This window comes from Lepisosteus oculatus, chromosome 7, assembly GCF_040954835.1.
Source record: "Lepisosteus oculatus isolate fLepOcu1 chromosome 7, fLepOcu1.hap2, whole genome shotgun sequence".
NCBI lineage: Eukaryota > Metazoa > Chordata > Actinopteri > Semionotiformes > Lepisosteidae > Lepisosteus > Lepisosteus oculatus.
Window position 1 is genome coordinate 29,772,563 of NC_090702.1, and position 22,693 is coordinate 29,795,255.

The following is a 22,693-nucleotide window of genomic DNA, read 5'->3' on the forward strand; positions in this document are numbered from 1 at the left end:
GTTTTTAACATGCATTACAGGTAATATATCAAATGAAAAATACCTCTATATAAATATATAAATCAAACTTCAAAGATTACAACAAATGAACACAGTGAAATAAAGTCTTAAAATTTTGGTAAGCTTGTTGTATTTAAATTTATTCCCTATATTATTATTATAATATTTAAACAATATTTCTTACACTGCATACAATCAATATGTGAATATCATAGACTACAGTAAACTTCCAAAATGTTTATCTTTATTGTTATAAAGATTTCCAAATTACTTTAGAAGCTAATTGATAATTATCTCATAACAATGTTCCCACTCTTCATGCAGAGTTTACATTTGAACAAATAATGGAAAAATAAAACAAAGAGCTAAAAGAAAGCCTAGCTCTTAGTTCGAGTTCCTCATCAAAATACAAGGGCAACTAACCTGCCACTGTTTTTTTTTATGAAAAAAAAAAAACGTGTGTCCAAAAAAATTAGTCTTTCCAGACTCACACTGTGGACGTCTTTTTCATGTTTGTATTATGTTCAGCATCCTGCTCCATTCCTCAGACTTGGTTCAGATTGCTTCCTTCAGATCTTCTTTATTACAGCCTTTTCTGTCATCTCGAGTCTTAAACTTGTTATGTTGCTCTTTCCTGCCTTGTAGAAAAAATATACAAAATATAATAGCTACAACAAAACAACAGTTAGAGTGTAGCAACCTTCTCTCACTCTGCAGTGCTTCCCAGCTACAGGTGCACCTGCTATCGGCTTGATTTTTTATTCATATAGGATGGAACAAAGCACACAGCTGTTTCCTGTTCAATTGTGCTGCTGGAATTCTGTCATGGCCATTTTAATGCTGGCAAAAGTATTTACAAACTGAGGGACACTTCACAGCAAGTACTGGCCTTCAGGAGTGGCAGCCCTTGCAGCATCACAATATATATGTATTCAAGGCATAAGCATTCAAGCCTAATTTAAATTACAAACACAAAACTTCTTTAACAAGCCATACTGTTTAGTGGCCTCTGCTGGTATGCAATAGAGCAATATTACCTTATTTCAGAATAAATATGACTGTTTCTATTGGTTCCTTCAGTAACCAATGATGAGTAATAAGCTTTTAAAACAACTCAGGGGACAAGAATTTTAGGAAGCCAAGAGAAAGGTAATTTAAAAATTAAAAGAATGTCCCTTAGAGCACAGTGAAGTCAATTGTTAATAAGTAGAAGGTGTATTATACTATCCAGGGAGCCTAAATCAGCGCAAGGAAGGAAGAGGCTAGGAATGCAAAAGAGACAACCAATAGTGACTTTGCAAATGCAAAATAAAATATTTTAAAAATGTGTGCATCATTTTGTAACATCACAAAATCATATGGTATTTGATAGAGTCTGAATACTTTTGCAAAGCGCTTTAAATTTGATGGTGCTATATTCTTTCTGTAAAACAAAAATCACTGTAAATCAGTCCTGGTGTGTGTGTCTGTGTTTTTGTGTTTGTGTCTGTGTGTGCACTGCATACAGACTGATGCTCCATTCAGGGTGTACCTCAACTTGGGCCTGTTGATTGCTGAGGCTCCCCTTTTGAATTGAATGAAGTAGTTAGAAAATGGATGGTTGAAAATGTCACTGTGTAACTTGTATACAATTATAGGATTTGTTATTGAACTTTATAAATGTTTCCGTTGTTGATCTGTCTTCCTAAGCCTAAAACCTTAGATATTTCCTTGTATGAACTCCAACTGATCAGCCTGTGTAAATTGTTACATGTTGAAAGCATACTTCTTTACCCTTCCACAAGCACTATTTATTGTTTTTCAGCCAGGTGAGAATGTGTCAGAGAAAACTAGATTATTAGCTGACCGCATATACTTAAGATCACCCGACTAAATAAGTGTCTTTCATTGAGTGATGCGGTGCTAACAGACATATAATATAATGCAATAATGTTATTTATTGGCCCTGTGTTGTGTCTATGTCCTACAAACTGTGTGCAGTGAGTGATTTTAAGTACTTTCTATTAAATATAATTTTTATAGAGAATTGAAAAGAGTCCTTAAAATTACAATTAGACTGTTCCTTTTTTACACCTTCATGTGCCTGTTCAGAGAACATTCAGTAGCACATCTGATGTGGTGGAGTGTACAGGTAGGTCAATGCAATTACTCAAGGCCCTAGAGCAACCAGAATCCTTAATCAGTGTTCCTCTTTCTCTCAGTCTCTGAATAGGTTAATTTAATTAATTAGTCAGAAATTAAACATTGTATGCTGTGTGTTTGAGAGAGGAGCAAAATCAAGTGTATAGGTTAATTGGATATGTTCAGTTAGCAGATGTAGTGCCATTTTTCTGTTTAATCAGAAGATTTGTGTTTCTCCCCTCAGATTGGAACATTTAGAACCGGAAATGGAGAATATTTTTTAGAACCACTGATGATTTCAGGAGAAGAGTATGAAGATGAGCACAACAAACCTCACCTTATGTACAAACATGAACCTAAGAGGGAGACACCACTGAAAGAAGATGTTAAACCTTGTGCAGTGTCAGGTAAGGTTATTTAACCTGACTTTTTGTGACATGTTTGTTGATGCCATATTTGCTGTTCAAGGTGAGCCCTCTGTATTAGTCAAGAAGTTTCATACTATTGATTACGTTCTATTTAGGAGTTGTATCAGCATGTGATCTGCAAAGAACAAGTACGTGTTAATTCCAAAATGAAAAGTAGAAAGGAAAAAAACACATTGCTTTTTCTGTGGAACTTTCTTCATCTCAATTTAAGGTTCCACATATCTGAATAAGGTTTTACACCTGAGGAGGTGTGCTTCGCATTTTTTCAGCTTTGCAGCATGGACCTTACCTCTACATTAGGCTATTAATTAGTTTTTTTTCAGATGGTTTGCTTTAATTTTTGATAGCATTAGGTAAGTAACACATTACATAATATGCCCATCACTGCTCATCCAGTTTATGGTTGCTAAGTAGCCATCACACGCCAGCAGCCATATCACCCTGCAACTCACAACTGGCAACCCACTGAAGCTAAGCAGGTGTGAGCCTGGTCAGTACCTGGATGGGAGACCTCCTGGGAAAAACTAAGGTTGCTGCTGGAAGAGGTGTTAGTGGGGCCAGCAGGGGGCACTCACCCTGCGGTCCATGTGGGTCCTAATGCCCCAGTTTAGTGATGGGGACACAGGCGCTGCTTACAGTACAGCTGTCCTTCGGATGAGATGTAAAACCGAGGTCCTGACTCTCTGTGGTCATTAAAAATCCCAGGGGATTTCTCGAAAAGAGTAGGGGTGTAACCTTGTAACAAATTTCCAATTGGCCCTTAATAATCCCCATCTATGAATTGGTTTCATTACATTGCTCTCCTCCCCACTGATAGCTGATGTGTGGTGAGCGTTCTGGCGCACTATGGCTGCCGTCGCATCATCCAGGTGGATGCTGCACATTGGTGGAGGGGAGTCCCCATTACCTGTAAAGCGCTTTGAGTGGAGTGTCCAGAAAAGCGCTATATAAGTGTTAGCAATTATTATTATTATTATTATTATTATTATTATTATTATTAAGTGAAGGATGTATGGTAACGACTGTTTGCAAATGCCCTCAGTGACACAGGATCCACAGTATAATTTGACAGTTTGTTCCATTACCATGTGGTATACCATATGTGGAAAGTAATTGAAGTTAATATAAATTAACACCCTAATGTTTTTTTTTTACATTTACAAAATGTATCTAGACACGTCTGAAGCAATAAATTAAAAACAATTGTTAAGGAAAATTACCTAGCACAGTTACCTAGCATGTACATACTGTAACAAGGTCACACTCGCCTTTGCCTTAGGGGTTTTTGCTTCTTGTTAAATTAAAGGTTTTTCAGATGCATACAATTACAGTATATCATGCCTTTTCCTATTGACTGCTAATAAGTTTAGAAAATGCCGTTTGTGATTTTAGGCTAGAACACTTTTATACTTTTAAGGTTAGTGTCTGTGGCTGGAGACTTTTTATAGTAACCACGTCCAGATACCCTCTCTGTACACCAGTGATAAAAGTGATAAAGTAACAGGGACAAACAGATCTATTAGGTGTATCCACTTTTTAAATCTTTTTTTTACAAAGAAAGATTTAAAAACCTTTTTTACTTAAAGCTAATAGAAGGCATTTTAAAATTACATCCAAATTTTTCGCTTAAGTACTTTAAATTTGTTTCTGCTTTGTGATAACTTATATTTTCTTTAGGCAGACATGCATGCATCACTAAAAATGTCAAGTGTGTAAATATAATTTTCTGGTATAAAAAGCCCCATAACATTTTGTAATTAAAACAATATCATATCTTCTCCTTGGAGAAAAAAGTTTAATGTTGAGTGTTTTTGCAGTAATATTTTAGTAGTATCAACACTATAATCTCTGACAGTTATGTGACATCTGATTGAATTCATATTCAATTAAACCTCTAGTTAAAAACAGCTGTTTCTATCTAAATATAATTATGTAGTGAAAATAGTATAATCTTTTGTTGATATTTGATAACCATTTGAGAAAACATAGAGAAGATTAGTTTAGGTGGGTAGCTGCGTCAGCATGCGTAGGCTGCAAAGGAACAAGTAATAGGTTTATTCCATGCTGAAAAGAGAAAAAGAAAACAAAACGTTTCGGCCATGGAGCTTTCTTCAGGTGTGAGAAAGACAGGGCGGTAAGCAAAGGTAATGTAGTGGGAGAACAAAAGCTGGGACAGAGGAGGAGCGGGAGGCGGGAGCAGGGGACAGGCAGAGTGGCCAATCAGGTGGTGTGAAGTCAGGGTAGGTGAAGAGAGGTGTGAAATGAAACTTCCAATGAATGGAGAAAATTAAGAAGAAAATGAGTCTGTCGTTGAGAGAAGGGGAAAGGTTTTTGTAGTCTTTCTGATGTTGGAGTTAGGAAAACCATCTTTGAGAACACAGACGGAGAGATTAGTGTGATCATGGCCATCAGAGGTGAAATGAGAAACAATAGGCTTAGAGAAATCTTGAATCTTCACAGCCCTAACATGTTCTCTGAAGCGGTCTCAGAGTCTCCTTCCTGTTTCTCAAATGTAGATAGCTGGGCATTTACTGCAAGAGATACAGAAAATAAGGTTGCTGAAGGTACAAGATGTCATCTGAGTGATCCGGAATTGTCCTGAGGGCCTTGAATGAGTGTGGTATTAGATATGTACTTGCAGGTGATACAGCGAGCTCTGTTGCAGGGGAAAGTGCCTGATGTGGATGGTGGCTGAGGATGGTCAAGGGAGCTGTGAACAAGAAGGTTACGCAGATTAGGTGGTCGGCGATATGAGATGATGGGGTGGTAAAAAAAAGGGCCCCAATGGAGGGATCATCCTGTAAGATTTGGAATTTGTCATGAATAGTCCTGGGGATAGGAAGTGTGTTGGGGTGGTAGGGAACCAACAAAGGAATATGGTTGTTTAGTTTTATGAAGATTAGTTTTATTTCTAAAGATTTTGAAACTAGTTTTTGTTATACTTTATTTTTGCAATCAAAATTTAAATTAAAAATATTGGATTAGATCTAGCGATTACTTTAGCACAATCAATAATTATAGGATAAATTTGGATTATGTTTTAACCATGTACATGTATTTGAAAAGATCAGGATTAAGTCCAGTATTTTGCAAGATAATCTGATAAAATGACTCATAATGTTTTATTGCTAACAAATCTACAAGTATGTAGCTAATGAAGAACAGAAATGCTTTAGGGCACTGTTTCATTAATGTTTTGAAGCATTTCTATTCTGGTGACGTAAGATGTTTAATATGGTATATCCCAAAAGAGTACCAATTTAAAAAATAATTCCTTTCAAGATTGTGTAAAAAACTTGGGTCCTCTGTTAAACTGACTGTTAGAATTCTGCCTTTTCATTTGACTTTTTTATAGCCTTTCCCTCTGTGTAGAGCAGCAGAGCACAAAAGGAATCCTTACCCTGCAAAGTTCACCATGGCATAAATCTGAAAAGATCACCAGAAGAAATCTTTGTGGGCGGCCTCTTTGTAGACAGCATACATCTTTTATCAGCAGGGAGCTTGATTTGTCGGTTGTCTGAGCTCATTATCATGTATTGTTACCTGGTAATAGCAGAAGTCAGCAATAAGGGTTAGAAGCCTAAAGTGACCCCTGGGTTTTTGAGAGATTTTCACAATTTATGTATTGCTTCTTTTAGGCACAGAATGTCCTAAAAGGGTGTACTCTCATTTAGAGAAAAAGTTATTGACCAACATAACATTATTACCAAATCTGAAAACCATTTAAACCCCAGAAATGCTTCTATGAATGAAGTTTGGATTTATTGAGATGCTCTAAAACTTGTGCCAGAAGAGATGCCTCTGCAGACACTTCTTAAATTCATAGAAGAGGTGGTGATAATGATGAGATAAGGAGTAAAAAAGAAGACACCTGCATCAAGCATCAAAGTACAAAATGCAGACGATGAATCAGAATTTAAAGGGATTTGTTGGAGTAGGTGTCCAAATCGATGGTTCCAAACTCCCATCAGATAGCATCTGTTTTCAGATGTAATGATAAAGAGGCCCTTTGAAGGGTAGGCCTATGTAGTACCCCACTTAACCCTAAGCTATTATGACAAGGCCGTGCGAGAAGGGTTTCTTTCTCCATATGACATGCCAAAAGAGGAATAAAATGCTTGCTTTGTAATATGTTACAAATATGTTGCTGCTTCAGAAATATGGCACTGCTAAGGGATAGGCCAAAACCCCTCAAAAGGAGTGAATCCTTACAGTGTTTTCTAATGTTCAAATATTTGTGTGGTCTACTATGTACAGTTAAAACATTTCAAGTTAAATAACTGAATTTACTATTTCAAAATACTTTGTTGCTGCCATTGACTATGTCATTGTCAGTGTTTTCTGAAAAGTGTAAATTAGCTTTGTGTCCCCAGCACCTATTTTCACTGAACTTGTTTTCACCTTAGAATCAGAGTTCTGTCCTTTCTCAGGAATAAAGTGGTCAAAGCTGTAAACCAGTTCATTTCCTTGCCTGAAGCATTGACCTAATTAGAAGTCAGTGTGCTGACCTACTTAGTTTTCAGCCTTTTAACAGGTCCAGAGCTGGTGAAATACCCTGAAGCAGAATCTCTCAACAGGTACAGTGATATGCTTCAAAACAAGTGTATAAAGACCTCAGCATTGAAGTCATGGAATGCACTTATGGATTCATAGTTAGTTTCTTTCTCATTTGTTCTTGAGACTTCAGGTTGTTGTAGGATTATTTTTACTGACATCTGTTCAGACTATTCGACATTAGTAGTTGTATGCTTCCCTGTGGTCACTCTTTAAGTTAATTTCTTGTCCCAGAAACTGCTTGCCATAGATCTTTTATCATCACTTCTTCTCCTCCAATCCAGACCGCAACCCAAACTTTTTAAACCGTGATGTGAGTAAAGTTCATGACAGGCACCACTGGGATTCTTTGCTCTTTGCCCACATAATTGCTTTAAGACATTACATACATGGCATGACATTACATGACTTACCTGCTTAAATTGACTTAAACAATGAGCTGTTGTGTTTGGCTTTGATTGCTGCGCATCAAAGCAGTTTTTACAGTTTTTGGCCATCATTGTCAGAGCAAAATAGCAGGTTTCTCAGTTGCGAACAGCAGGACGCACTGTGTGATTTCATAAATATTTTATACTTGTTAAAGGTAAAAGCCAGGTCTTGGTCTAGACTGGTGCTTCCTCTGCCACTCTTCAGGCCATGTATTTGGCATAAGTGGGTGCACCCAAAAGCGGGATTTCTCTGGCAGTGTCCTGCCTGTGTGTATCACTCCCTGCTGGATAGACCACCCTGATAGTTGAGAGGGTAATTCAGCCTCCCGCTTATTCAGTTCGGGCACATTTAAGCAAACACTGCCAGTTGGAGGGAACCATGCCAAACTGTGTGAACATTTTTATAATGTGAACCATAGTCTATAAAGGACCACCAAGCTCACTTTGCTAGTTAGGGTAGCAAAGATAGTAATAAGAAAAGTAATTATAATTTAAATGTAATTAAACGTCCTGTGAAGGTTCAGCCTCATACTATCAATTAAAGAAGAATGTGAATTAGGCAAATGGAATTGTTTCCTTGTATTCAGCCAGTTTCCTTCCTGACGAGGTCTAAAGCACTCTTTGTGAAGGTCAGTGATCTCATGGCACTTGCTCTCAACTCTTTATGTTTCCTTGAAAGAAACGTCTTGTCTCACATTGTAGTTTGTAGCTTAAGTTCGTTTGCTAAGGTTGTTGTAGGCAGTCTCATCCGGCGAACTGTCCCAGTTTGTCAGATACATGAGAATGGCAACAGCTAACAATCCCTCAGACAACAAACACTGCAAATTTAAAGGGTGTTTGTTTTGAGTCTTTTTTTCAGTCAAATGGTCTTCTGTGCCTTGTACTTGCTGGAAGCATTTAAAACAAGAAAAGCCATTGGTGTTCTCTGGGAGTTCTCCAAGAGACAGTCAACATATACTATCATCAATTATCTCATTGTACTATAAAGCATTACTTTTATGTGTGTCTGACATAAACTAAACATATCTGTTGCATTGTAACTTCCATGAGGGTTTTTCTGTTGTAAAATAGTGAATATAACCTTTTGTTTTCAGTGTTGTATTATAAAAAATAACAGTGAATAATAATCTGCCTATGTTTTATTAGTAATTAGATTGTTTATATGCTAGGGTAAGAGAGCAGTGGGATCCACCCAACACATGGAAAAGAATAGGAAGTTTGCTTAGCAAGTGTGAACCTCTTGTATCATCTTGTTGCTAAGTAACCTGTGGGCCCTTGCAGTAATGTGTACAGTTCTAGATGTCTTTTGTACAATATTCTTTATTCATATTGGATTGCATTAGCAAGTATAGCTAAAAGAAATGCAACACAACATTTTGGAGGCTGACACACCATTGCACTTTAATTATCGCTCTCAAGATCTTTCTAAATTTGTTCATAGAACAATTTAAAACATTGAAAATATCCATACATTGGTATATGTGAAGCTTGCCATTGCAAGTTCAAATAACAGTTATTGTTACCTTTATTTTGGTGAATCTGTTATTACCTAAGAATATTTTAAGATTGTTTAATTTCTGAATTTGGAACTTACTATATTTGAATGTGGAACTGACTGACTTCTGTGACTATAAATTGCAGTTTTGCCAAAGCTCTTCTTGCATTGAGAACAAATGTGCTTATTCGCATATCTATTCATTTCAAAGACCTTCCAGGAAAATGAAATAAATTACAATGCCGAGAAACCTCACAAGTCACAAAAATCATAGCTGTTGAACAGAGCTCCTCATCACAGTAATGACTAGGAATTGCAAGAACAGATTTAAAGGCAGAGAAGCATATTTTTGTTTTGTCATTGGAACTTTTGTACATTCAAGTAACGACAAACAGTTATTTTGAAATTATGTACTGTGAAACATCAGTAAAGAGTGGTAGAGAAGATCAGCAAAAAGCTGGAAGTGTCATCAGGCATTTAGATCATTTGAATATGAACATCGGCCTTAAAGTGTTTGCCTGGGTAATGCTTTCTTCACCAGTCTAAGTAACTCACGGTGTTATGAAATGTTCTTCCTTTCATTCTTTATTATTGTTATTAAATAGTGGTTAATGACATAACTGATGCCTTGAAAATGTTCACACCTTAAACCGTTATTAGTTGCAAAGTAAAGCAAAGTCAAATAAGTTAAAAAAACAGGGTTATTGCCGTATTAAAGTTAAAAGTACTATACAAGAATTTATATACTCATTGTAAGATCTTACAAAGGGACAGATAATTCAGATGTTTTCTTCTTGCTCAGAACTGTCCTCATGCAGTGCTAGTGAAAATTTTGCTTAAAATCATAAGCGTGTGAAATCTAAATGTTGTGGAGAAAAGTTGCACTCCTATGAAAATGAATGAATTATTATTAATTAACAGAGGAAAGTCATTACAACTTATAAGGTATAAAAAAATCACAAATGAAATGTTTATGGTGTCCATGACAGCTTGAACATTTGTATAAACCAACTTGCTTAAAGGATGTATCACATCTTAATTCTTGGTCTATATTATTGTATTATTGTATTTGGTGATTCCCTGGACTTTTTTATGTGGACTTAGATATTCCTTAGCTTGTATAATGTATAGTGGATGTATTTTATGTGCCTTAAGTACTAGTGCATTATATTTATTTTTTAATCTTTTAAATATTTTTCCATAAATCTCTTTGACATTTGATCACTGAAGTTTGTTATTTTCCAAGGAGGTGCTGAAAGAACAGCATCTAAAATAAAGGCCTTTAAAAAAAATGTTTCGGATCTCAAACCTTTAAATATTTAATTGCTAATTTCTAAACAATATTTGTCACTATGAGGTGATAAGTGCACCATCATGTAACCTTCTCCACAAAGGTCAAAATGTGGACAGGCGAAATCCTACGGTGAAGTTATCCCGAAAAAATTCTGTTTTGAAATCACACTGGTTGTTTGTGAAAGTGAAGTCACTTAGCTTCTTCTTTTTGTGACTAGTGTGTCTGTCTCCAAATACCATTAATCCATCTAAATCACAGATGAGAATCACAGAGGGTCAGGAAGTTTTACAAAATGTACACATTAATGAATTAATGATCCTTTTAGGAATTTCTACTTTTAATTCATTACACAGACTTAACAATTATAAGGACCCCAGATAGCTTTAGGTCTACATGACTCCTAAACAATGATATTCTGAATAAATATATTTGCTTATGTTTAAAATGTTGTATACCTATGAAGCACGCAATGTTTTATGAAATCCAATAGCACAAATGGATGCCCTTTCACTTAGATTGCTCCAGTAAAATATTCCAGTGGTGTAACATGTGCATTACATTTGAGTATAAATATAAGTTGCTGTTGATAAAACAGCCATATATTCCACTTTTCCTTTTTAAGTGCTGAAGGAGTGATAATTATGCAGAATACCAGAAATGTATTACAGTTTTACTTACATGACATAATTGTTGATCTGTGTTGTTATGTCATTCTTTACAAGATACAGTCTTATATAATCAAATGTTTTTTATGCTCTTCTGAATAATAGCAGATAATAATTCACTTCAGTCTTTATATATGGCTGTACCTTGAATGATGTTTCAGAAGTTTAAATAACATAATAGATAGATAACTGCATTAACAACCTTTTTTTAGCTGTCATTGTAATGCCATTACTTAAATCATGCCGGCACCAGAAACTTTCAATCTGCTTACATTCAAATCCCCTTCATAAAGGAATTAGCTGCTACTTACACTGTGAGAATGGCAATAGGGCTTCACAGCCAGATTAACTTGACAAAAATAGTTATTGACCTTTTATACAGCTTTGATGTAATATATGTGTATAGAGTACTTATAGGTTCCTTGACAGATTAAATTAAACAAAATGTACTTGGCATACAAAAGTTTTTTTAATACCTTATTTCCTTTTTATAGCCCATTCCACATGTGCCAAAAAGAACAATAGACAAAATTTATTTATTTATTGAATTAATTAACATTCTTTCACCACCATAGCCTACTGAGAAAAAAAGAGTTGTACCACTAGGGTGCCAATGAAATTGGCAGGACATTTTACATTAAGAAAAGGTAATTCTTACCCAAATAAAACTGCTTCTTATCATAATGTTCATAATGAAAGCATTTAGGAAATTTGTAAAAAGTTTTAACAATATGCATAAATGTGTTCCGTATAAAGACATCTTTTGCCTGCTTAGTGTGGACTTTTTAATACAGAATACATTTGAAGTTGCAGAAAAGAGGTTCACACAGAATATGCAAACATCTGCCTTTTTCAAACCAGTGAAATGTTAGGTTTAAAATGCTTAGTTTCAGTTTATTGCATTCTGTGTCCAGGGACTTCATGAAAAACATGGTTATCTGTTATAAGATAAGTTTTATTTATTTGCATAAACAAACTATTTAAGTTAATTGATTATTTTGAGCTGTCAGTAGAAACATGTGCAAAGTAATACTAGACAAAATCTATCTATCAGTCCTTTTTTTATTGGGTTCATCCAATTCAGGGTCATGGGAGAGCCAAAGCCTATATAGAATGCAACACAACGCAGGGTACATGCTGGATTGGACCCCAGTCCATAGCAGGGCACACACAGCACACAGACACAGGCACTCACACACTGCAGGGACAATTTCCCCAGAAGCCAATTAACCTACTAGTAAATTCTTGGGCTGTGGGAGAAACTGGAGCACGCGGAGGAAACCCACATGAACATAGAGAGAACATACAAGCTCCACACAGATAGTATCACATGTCCAGAACTGAACCCAGAGCCCCAGTCTCTGTGTGCCTGTCCTTCTTCCTTCCTTCTTTTTCCATATCTGAAAAACACAAACTTCACAATATTTCTTTCAACCTCACACAGCAAAGTTGGGTGACAAAATCCAGAATGACTGTCCTTTTATTATACTCTAGACTGTTGGCAAAGTCCTTTGCTTAGCAGTAAATACCATGAGACATTAACCAATAGGTTTTTGTCTGTTCTATTTTGCTTACTTAGTTGGGACACTTAACTGCTGATATGAGAGTAACATACATTTATCTAACCCATTATTAAGGACTTGCTCACTGTACATTAGCAAACTCATCAAGTTTTAAAAAAATAAAAATAAGTGTTACACTCTGACACTTTTTGCCATGTAAAATGCAAATTTAAAAAAGGTACATTCAATATGTTAAAACTGAAAAAAAAAATCAGGTCTTGTACCTGAAGATATTTATAGAGTTAGGTCAAATGTATTTTTAATAACACTTTAAAATGTAAAATAATATTCTTACCATCAAACACCATAGGCCAAATAAAAAAAAAAACCTTTAAGGTACAACTTTGCTTAGAGCTGCTAAATATGTGTTGAGTAAAAAAATAGTTTCCTCAGCATTTCCAATTTATAAAATATAGTTCATTTATCAATCTTACCTGTGTCACACTAAATGATCAATACTTAAAAGAGAACATAGGAAACACATACTAGAATAAATTTCCTGAACAATGGTGTCTCCCAGATTAGTAACCTAACATATTCAGGTTACTAAAAAAAAGGATATTTTTCTAGACTGAGAGTGAGTCAGTGTAGGCAATGATATTAAGACAGCTGAGAAAGCAGTTAAGGATTACTGACACTGCTTTTTACTCTAAACAGCACCTTTGGTGTCCTGTGCTTGTGAAGCAAGCTCTTGTATATGAGCAGTTTCATCCTGTGAGTTAGAATGGCAAACACAGATCACACAAACTTAAAAGAGCTGCTGGACTTATAGAATTTATAAAACATTGGATAACTTACAGTTGCCCATGTGAAGTAATGGAAAAAAAAACATACAGGAAACAATTATTCAAACTATTATATGCTACAAAATATCTAATTTAAAAAATTGATACCTAAAACAAGCCTTTTTCAGTTTACTTCAGAACCGATAGGCACATAGTAAAGAAGGACATCACGAAGGAGGTCTATCCAGGTATGCCCATCTTTCTTATTAGATAAAGAACTAAGTAATTTCTGGTTAAATAATCCTCTCAAAACTGAATTCAAGTGTACTGAACCCCAAATCAACTCCTTGACCACATAGATAATTGAAAGTGTCAACACCTACAGTTCATAAGCTATAGGCCGGTCTTCGGCAACCTATGGCACACATACCTTTAGATATTTTGCACTGAGATTTTTCTATGGCAAGCATAAAGCAGCCATATATTTGGAGCAGATCAGATATGAATTCATTCATTGAGCCTTGATAGAATTCACAGCTTTGACAGCAGAGTCTAACAGATTTTAAATCCTCAGGCATTTTCTTGACTGCCACGGCCTCATGGTGGATGCTGGAGTGCGTTCATTTCATATCTGGAGCAGCCTCTCTAATTTGTGCAACTACACCGCTGTGTCTGCCTGTCTTCGCTCTAGCACCGTCTGTACAAACTCCGACGCATTTTATCCAGTCGATGCCATTCTCTTAGATAAATTCATTCAGAAGCTGAAATATGTGCTCTCCTGTAGTTCTTGTTGGTAGCAGCTTATAGAACTTAAAGGCCTCATGGGACATGCCCCAAACTCGTATCTAACGTAAACAAGCAAATTGGCCAAATCAATGGCATCTGCAGACTCATCTAATTGTAGTGAAAAGCATCTGCTCATCTTAACGTGCTCTATCAGCATACTTTTAAAATCATCGGCCATATCAATAATTCTATGACTGATTGTGTCATTCGAAAGGGGAAGCTGGTCGAGCTGTTTAGCAGCCTTTTCTCCAATTTCTCCAAATATGTGTCAGCTCTTTCACCAATGGTAAACAAAGTTCTTCACAAGTAGTGTGGGGCATACCTGCATGGGAGCAAAACACAGAGATGCTCAGTGTATTATTCTCAAATTAATTTAGAACAGTCCTTACATGTTTTTCTGTTATCTATCATGCTTTCCTGTGCTCACAAGATTGGCATTGTTCCAAAATCACGCACATTCTCCTACCTCCCTATTTGTTGGAGATAACTTTTTTAAAATACAATTGGTCACTTATGTTCGTAGTACATATTCCTATACAATGGTATAGAATTACGTAGTAGCTCTTGTGTCCACTCACATACTAGCACATGCTGTATCGTAGTACGTAGGCTGCGCATGACACAAACTAATTTGATTAAAATAGTAAATATGAAAACCCGTCCCAATTTTTCAGTGCACACAAAGAATTGCCAGGGTTATCTGGTGTACCACCTGGGGGCGCTCCGGGTACCAGCAGTGGTAAGCATACCACAGTTTGAGAACCATGGCTATAAACTATACATAGCTCAGTGTTCAGTGCTTCACTCCACAAATGCCAGGGTTTTTTCAGTCTGAAATAGGAGTGTTTCCGATGTTAAAAAAATGATATTTATTTTCACAAGCAACATTCGGTACAGTATCTTGTACAGAAAATAAAGGAAATTAACATAGTAAAGACAAAATTCTACTGGCTTTTAGAAATGATCTTAATGGTACAGTAATTAAACAGGATTAAAGTTCTCTCTTTTTACTGTTATTTTAAAATATTCCTGACTTCCACTACGGGACACCTCATAACAAAGCATGGCACTGACTGCAACAGATACCTTCACCAGCATAATGAAAAAGTTGACACATTAAGTGGCTGTTAAAACTACACTGTACCAACTTTTAAACACTACAACACTTCTGTATACTTTACATTCTCTATGTTAAGCAAAACAAGTAAAGATTTGTGAAAAGGCTTCCCCTTTCTTATGAAAAACAGAAGTCATTTCAGTACAACTACACTGAACAGAAAGCAAACTACCCTCATCACTGAGCACACACATTCCTTTGGCTGTCTTCAATGCTGTAAAACACAAACATTAACACAGATGCAAAAAGATAACCACTTACCTCATAATTTCAAGCCCCTATGCAGTGACTTGAGTCAGAGATACCTACTTCAAGCACATTACATGTCTAACAACTATAGCTTTACCAATTAAGCAAAGCAGTCAAACAACAAGTCTTGTGTGGCGAGTCCAATATAAATGCATAGGGTTATGAGTCCAGAACAGAAACAAGAAATTCTTAATGCTCCATGTGAAGACTAATAGTCCATCTAAATTTGGTTCTCAACTTTTAAACTACGCCATTAGCAAATGCATACGTTCAAGAATACAGAACTACAAAACAAATTAAACTGCAGTTTCTGTCTCTAAACTAAAGGTGTCAGAAATTTCAAATACATAACATTTACAAGCTAATAGAGTCATAAATACTAGCTGCACACATGAAATAAAAATGTAGTCTTCCTTTGTCTTCATGACTCTCAAGTGGTCACATCTGGAAAATGGCAGAGTGAAACAAAAAACATTTAGGAAATGTCAACAAGTCTCACATATTTAAACATTATATGGGTCTAACCTTTCCCTTACTAAAATATTTCTAGAGGAAATAATATGTATTTCATGGTTGCATGAGAATTATTAATAAATGCAGAAAGTCCAATATGTTGTCTTAGACTTAATTCTAGCTCAGTATCATAACACACTGCTCTGACATACTTATTTGCCTATGTAAGAATCACAGGAAAAGGATGTTTATTCCAGCAGTCCAAAAACATTGCCCTTTTTAGCAAAACAAGTAAATAAACTGGGTTTGAATACTTGCCCTACTGCAGAATCCCATTTGAGGATGGCGGGTGTGTCACACATCAGCATCTGTTCTGGTTGTGTCCTGCGAGTATTGCTTGAATAATCTTGAAGAAATCTTGAAGAATCTTTTAGCTTCCATTCATAGGCATGAAACGGCAAAACTCCATTAAGCTGTTCCATTCCATGATTTTTATACTTTGTATAATAGAGATATCAGATGCAACATTACAAAAGTTGTTGTTTTCTCTTTTCAGTGATTAGTTAAAATATGTAATCACCTTCAGTGCATTTCAGTGCAAATATTCTGTTAAATAGTATAGCATGTTAGCATGTTAAATCTTAAATGCATTATGCTATGAATTGTAATATATTTTAGATTTTTGTGGTGAAGTATATTGAGATATCCCTACACTTTAGAATTGACTGTGAAACATGAACCAGAGGATGAAAGTGGAAACGCAAGTGTGCAAGTACATACAGTACAGAGTAAGTGACAAGAACATGAGGCATTTGTTTTGGAAGTATGGAAAAACCCAGGCATGTTGTTGAAGCAGATACTCTGGCTTATTTGAAGAAATGATAGATGAGATGGTTGGAATAATTATCTTCTAACTACCAAAGATGGGTCAAAAGGCTTCCTCTTGTTTGTAATGATTCTTATGTTCTCTGAATTTATTAATAGAATTATTGTATTCATTATTCTATGGAAGTGCTAAACATAGTTATTTATTGGATTATGAAAGTAGATTATATCCTTTTGAAGCAGTTCAGGTGGGTAGCTGCGTCAGCATGCGTAGGCTGCAAAGGAACAAGTAGTAGGTTTATTCCATGCTGAAAAGAGAAGAAAGAAAACACAACGTTTCGGCTGTGGGTGTGGACCCGAAGAAGGCTCCACAGCCAAAACGTAGTGTGTTCTTTCTTCTCTTTTCAGCATGGAATAAACCTTTTACTTGTTCCTGATATCCTTTTGTTTTTTAACAAAGTATTAAAGATACTTTAAAAGTGATGACTTTAGCAAACAGTTTTCTGATTATCTTACAGTACAGTCACACATCTATAACACTAATGAAGGGTGTTTCAGAAATGCATAATGATAAGATAAAATGAGCTGTAAATTATATTTTGCAGCATGTAATCAAGCTACAGCCTTGACATTAGCCATTTAAAACAGAAAATATTCATAGAATGATTTTGTTCTTAATATGTGTTAAAAACTCCTTTAAATATCTTTGAATATACTCCCTTCTCTCTATCTGCAGGGGAGAACTGTTGCACTCGCTGTTCTCATAAAATAAGCAGTAGTGACATAACCTGGACTTAATACAAACATTTAAAAAATGTGAGTTCTGAACAAACACTAAATTTACTCTTACAAAACTAAGATTGATTAAATAAAAGCAAATCTCTAATATTTTCACAATTCTCCATATTCCAAAAAGTTTCTCCTAGTGTTCCATAATCAGGGATCCAGAAGTAGGTCGATTTGATTTAAGGTTCTTGTTTGCTTAAAATGGGGGGAGGGGTTCCAAGTTGCTATATAAATATGTTGAAGTAGTTCAGGTGGGTAGCTGCGTCAGCATGCGTAGGCTGCAAAGGAACATGTAATAGGTTTATCCCATGCTGAAAAGATAAGAAAGAAAACACACCGTTTCGGCTGTGGAGCCTTCTTCAGGTGTAAGAAGGCTCCCTTACACCCGAAGAAGGCTCCACAGCTGAAATGTTGTGTTTTCTTTCTTCACTTTTCAGCATGTAATGTAAATATATACACATTTGTTGAAACAAACATTATTGGTGGAATACGATTCTTACAAACAAGGTATATTTTCTTTTTTTGTTAGACATTTTAGGTGTTCTTTAAGAATTGGATAGTGGGAAAATAAACTTGAAACAAAATATGACGGAACAAATAGATCATATCACAAAATTATTATTATTTTGGTGATAAAGGTATGAATTCTTCCAGCTTAGTATGACTATAATGAGCTTGCCTGGCAATCAGGCAATCAGCTTTTGTGATTTTATATTTCATATGTTGAGTGGCATAGTGAGTTACAATTTCAAAAGGCTATTCTAAGAATAATACAAATATTTATAATAATAATTGCTTACACTTATATAGCGCTTTTCTGGAGACTCCACTCAAAGCGCTTCACAGGTAATGGGGACTCCCCTCCACCACCACCAATGTGCAGCCCCCACCTGGATGATGCGACGGCAGCCACAGTGCGCCATCAGCTATCAGTGGGGAGGAGAGCAGAGTAATGAAACCAATTCATAGATAGGGATTATTAGGAGGCCATGATTGGTAAGGGCCAATAGGAAATTTGGCCAGGACGCCGGGGTTACATCCCTACTCTTTTCAAGAAACGCCCTGGGACTTTTAATGACCACAGAGAGTCAGGACCTCGGTTTTACGTCTCATCCGAAGGACGGCGCCAGTTCACAGTATAGTGTCCCCATCACTATACTTGGGCATTAGGACCCACATGGATCACAGGGTGAGCGCCCCCCTGTTGTCCCCACTAACACCTCTTCCAGCAGCAACCTTAGTTTTTCCCAGGAGGTCTCCCATCCAGGTACTGACCAGGCTCACACCTGCTTAGTTTCAGTGGGCTTCAGTGGCCTACCAGTTGTGAGTTGCAGGGTGATATGGCTGCTGGCTGGTGATATGGCTGCTGGCTTTTGCAAATGTGACAGAATACAGGCACGTATAGGTAACACATGCATCTTTACAAAGCTAAGTTTTTTTTACCATCATTGTGCACTTAAATTGCGTTTTGACTTTACAACAATGACCGCATTGTAAAAAACCTAACATAATGTGTAAAATATGGATGAAGATTTTGTATTGAGTGCTCAATTTGTTAGGGCAAATGGACTGTAGAGCATTAATCCACTGGTGCATTCTTCCTTGACCTATGATTTTGGATCCATGATTAATGATGCATATTACAAGCTTTATATTAAAGGAGACAAGGCAAGTGTTTTTTTTTTCTTTTTGGATAACTTTTGTGGATATTGCTATTAAATTACATTCTATTAAAGCACTACATGTGTTATTTTTATTAAGTAATGTATTCTGGTAAGGTAGCAGAACAATTTTCAGAACAAAATATCTTAACTATTATTTTTTAAAAATAAAACAATCTCTTTACACAATGGGCATGTTTATTGATGCCAAGTGCAAGTGGGGGAGAATGTAAGAGTGTATTTGTGTTGCAGTCAAGTAGAAAAACCTCACATCTCTCTCTGACATTATGTTGCTGGCATTTGGAGGGAATAAAAATGCTGTTATGCTGTAACTGTCTCAACACATTATCCTGTCTTTCAAAGCTTTTTTCTAAATTCTTTTCAGATAAAAAAATCTGTGAATCATGCTCACTGGAATGAAATCAGTAGTGCAAATCAGAAATTAGAAGTATTTTTGTTAGTTGGAATTAAACTACTGAAACTTGCAATGCAATGCACAAAATTATACATTTTTAGAAGCATTAATATAGTATACCCCATCCATATTACTGCAAATCATCAATAATAATTTTAAAACTTGGTTTGATCTCCTTGACAGCTTTTTTCTTCCGACTGACAACATATTGTTTCACGTTCACAGATAAGCATTTTGAAAACCACATTCACGTAAAAAGAAACCAAGATATTGGAGAAGATCTTCTTTCTGTACATGAAGCCTTGAAGTCAGTTCATCCAGCATTCCATTCCACAGACTATGCTAATGGAACCCATTCACGACGGAAAAGATTTTTATCATACCCACGGTTTGTTGAAGTGATGGTGACCGCCGATTCTAAGATGGTTCAGCACCATGGACGAAATTTGGAACATTACCTATTAACAATTATGTCAGTAGTAAGTAAAATCTTTCTTTACCTTTAAGTAAGATTTACTCGTCTTACTAAATATGCTATATTTATTGTATTATTCTACATGACTTACGTGTAATAATTGACTTGGATCTGTTTAATTAAGATGATGCAGAGTGTTATTATTGAACCAGTACAATTTTCAGTGATGATGCAGTAGATTGATATGACAAAATACTGTAGGTTCTTCAACCAAGAAGTACAGATCTTTTTCTATTACTGCTTTTTAAAATTTATGGCCTCATTTTTTTAGATGTAGTTTGCCGTTGTGCTATGTTTTTTTATTTACACATCGAAACAGTCTTTATACAATGAGTAGTGATCATTTTGATTGACAATGAAACTTAAAGTACATAGTTAATGAAGACTGCATTTTTTTTCAATTTGATGACTAACACTTAAAAGAGGTGTTTTTTTAAAGGCCTAATTAAGAAAATGAAAGACTTTGCAGCTTTAGAAGAGAGTGAGCTGGTTAACAAAGCCATGCCTATCAAACTGTAATTACAGTACCTTTTAATTAAATTTTCTGTATTTTTTATTTTTTATAAATACCAGTGTATTTTGCCTCACATGTTTTTCAGTTAAGGCTATGAAAGTGCCACTTCATGTTTTTGTGAGCTATTACTAAGGGGAAGCCTTTTTCTTGAGCTTAGGTTTGCAGTAAATGACTGGATATAGAGGTACCCATAGCTCTGAGTAACTGATAAGCTGTATTTCCTTTCTGTTTCTCAACATTATGAATTGTTGCACTTTTCTAGAATAGTAAAGATGCTTATTGTTTAATGATTGAGTGCTTTAAGATGGTGATTCAGTAATAACTACCCTTCCACAAGTTAAATTATAGCAGGTGAAGTCATAAAAAAATCTTAATAGGCTCCATTAATATTAGGCATGATAATTTAGGAGGCACCGTAGCTGTCGAAATGACAAATTTCCAAGCTTAGTTAACAACAGGTGTCATGTGCTGTTAACTCAAAGACATCCAGATTGATTTTCAGGGAGGCTTACTCAGGCAGTGAATGTCTAATCGGTGTGCTAAAACTTTAAGTCAGAATTTAATATGTTTTCTTTTAACGTTGCGTAAGCTGAAACACTATTACATATTAGAATCCATTGTAGACATTATGCTGGTGACATGATTTATGTGAGCTTCATTTCCCACACAGGTCCTTTCAAATTGGCCTTTGTAACAGATCTCCCTCAAAGGCATGACAAGCCAAATGTTTATAGTCTGCTAATTAGTTCCTGTCAGGAAGGTTCAAGTGGCTAGGGACACTAACAGAACTGTGTCAAAAAATATTTTGTATTTAAATGTGTTAATTTGTTGTAGCTAGACTATGACTAGCAGTGTTTAGCTCTAATTTTGTATTTTGTTTTTCTTAAAATGTATTTACATGTATTTATTTTAAATCAGTTTAACAGCTAAACAACTAGTGGGTGACTCCTTTGCCTTTCCCTGAAATTGCTGTTTCCTTTCATTTCCTGTAAAAGCAGTTGGTGGCTGTATTTTATTGCTGTGGGGGTATTGTGGGCTCACCTTTTAAAGTGTTATGCCATTTAAGCCAAACTGCTGTTACACCCTCAAACACAATAAAATGGAGCAGGAAGGATTTTAAAACCTTATTCTTCTTATTAAATTAAAGGTTTAATTTCTTCCTTGTAGCACCAAGAACCCCGTGGTATGAACTGGCAAGCTAAGGAAATCCCGCTTTATTAATTTTTTAACAGTATTTCTAAATGTTGAAGGGCTGTGGATTGTTATACAGTAACCTTTTAGTAAATCTTTGCTAACTTATTTCTATAATTAACCATTTCTGCATATACTGAGAAGTAGTTATTTTCCTATAACAGCACATAATAGTCCTGCTTTTTTGTTTGCTTTTGTACAGGTACATTTTTCTGTAACAATTGTGATGTTGCAATTCCAGCATTTCTGAATGAGTTTAAAACCTGTAAAAGATACATTAAACAAAACAAAAAAAAATTCAATAGGTAGCTGGAAACAGTGAATGTAACGATATACTGGATAATATCTACTACAATAAGTAAATATTAGCAATAGACATGCATTGTGGTGGTGATGTTGCACCTTGTGATTTCAGGACAAGCATCTTGTAAAAGCCTTGAATATGTCATTATGCTCATAATGGTTTCATTACTTTTAATAGAAAAGCAAATTCCTTTTTTTCCAAGTTCTGCAACCAGGATTTGGACATCAGGTATTTTCATTCTTTCCACTGCAGAGGTTGTTTCCGGTCTGTAAAATCTTTCTAGATTGATCAAATTTGATTGATTCTAATAAAGCATCTGTGCATTTACAGTGCATCTTTTGCTGCAAAAACAAATTATCAATGCATGTTGTTTAGTAACTGTGAAAACAACTGCATTATTCATCCGCAGATGGTGATAGGTTTGGCATTAATTAGCAGTAAATTTATATGAATTGCAAACCCTAAGTGTACTTGTTGCAGAGCTATTCTCATAAATAAATGGTTGAACAGATGGAAAGACAGTGATTCTGTACAGTAGGTCCTGTCTTAGAAAATGCTTAGAAAAAAGTTTTGTTTCTGGAGTTCTATGAAAAAATATTTTTCTTGATCAAATTTTAATCATAGTGTTATTCATAATTTTGGACT

The 22,693-nt window shown here is 35.6% G+C and overlaps 1 protein-coding gene across 1 annotated transcript in view; it reads left to right on the forward strand.

Annotated features, from left to right (window-relative positions):
- The window catches only part of LOC102692726 (A disintegrin and metalloproteinase with thrombospondin motifs 20), a 165,268-nt gene that overhangs the window by 12,922 nt on the left and 129,653 nt on the right, over positions 1–22,693 (forward strand). The window contains exons 3-4 of the mRNA XM_006642906.3: positions 2,366–2,528; positions 19,790–20,043. Of these exons, the coding sequence (XP_006642969.1) occupies positions 2,366–2,528; positions 19,790–20,043 (417 nt within the window). The remainder of the gene's footprint in view (positions 1–2,365; positions 2,529–19,789; positions 20,044–22,693) is intronic.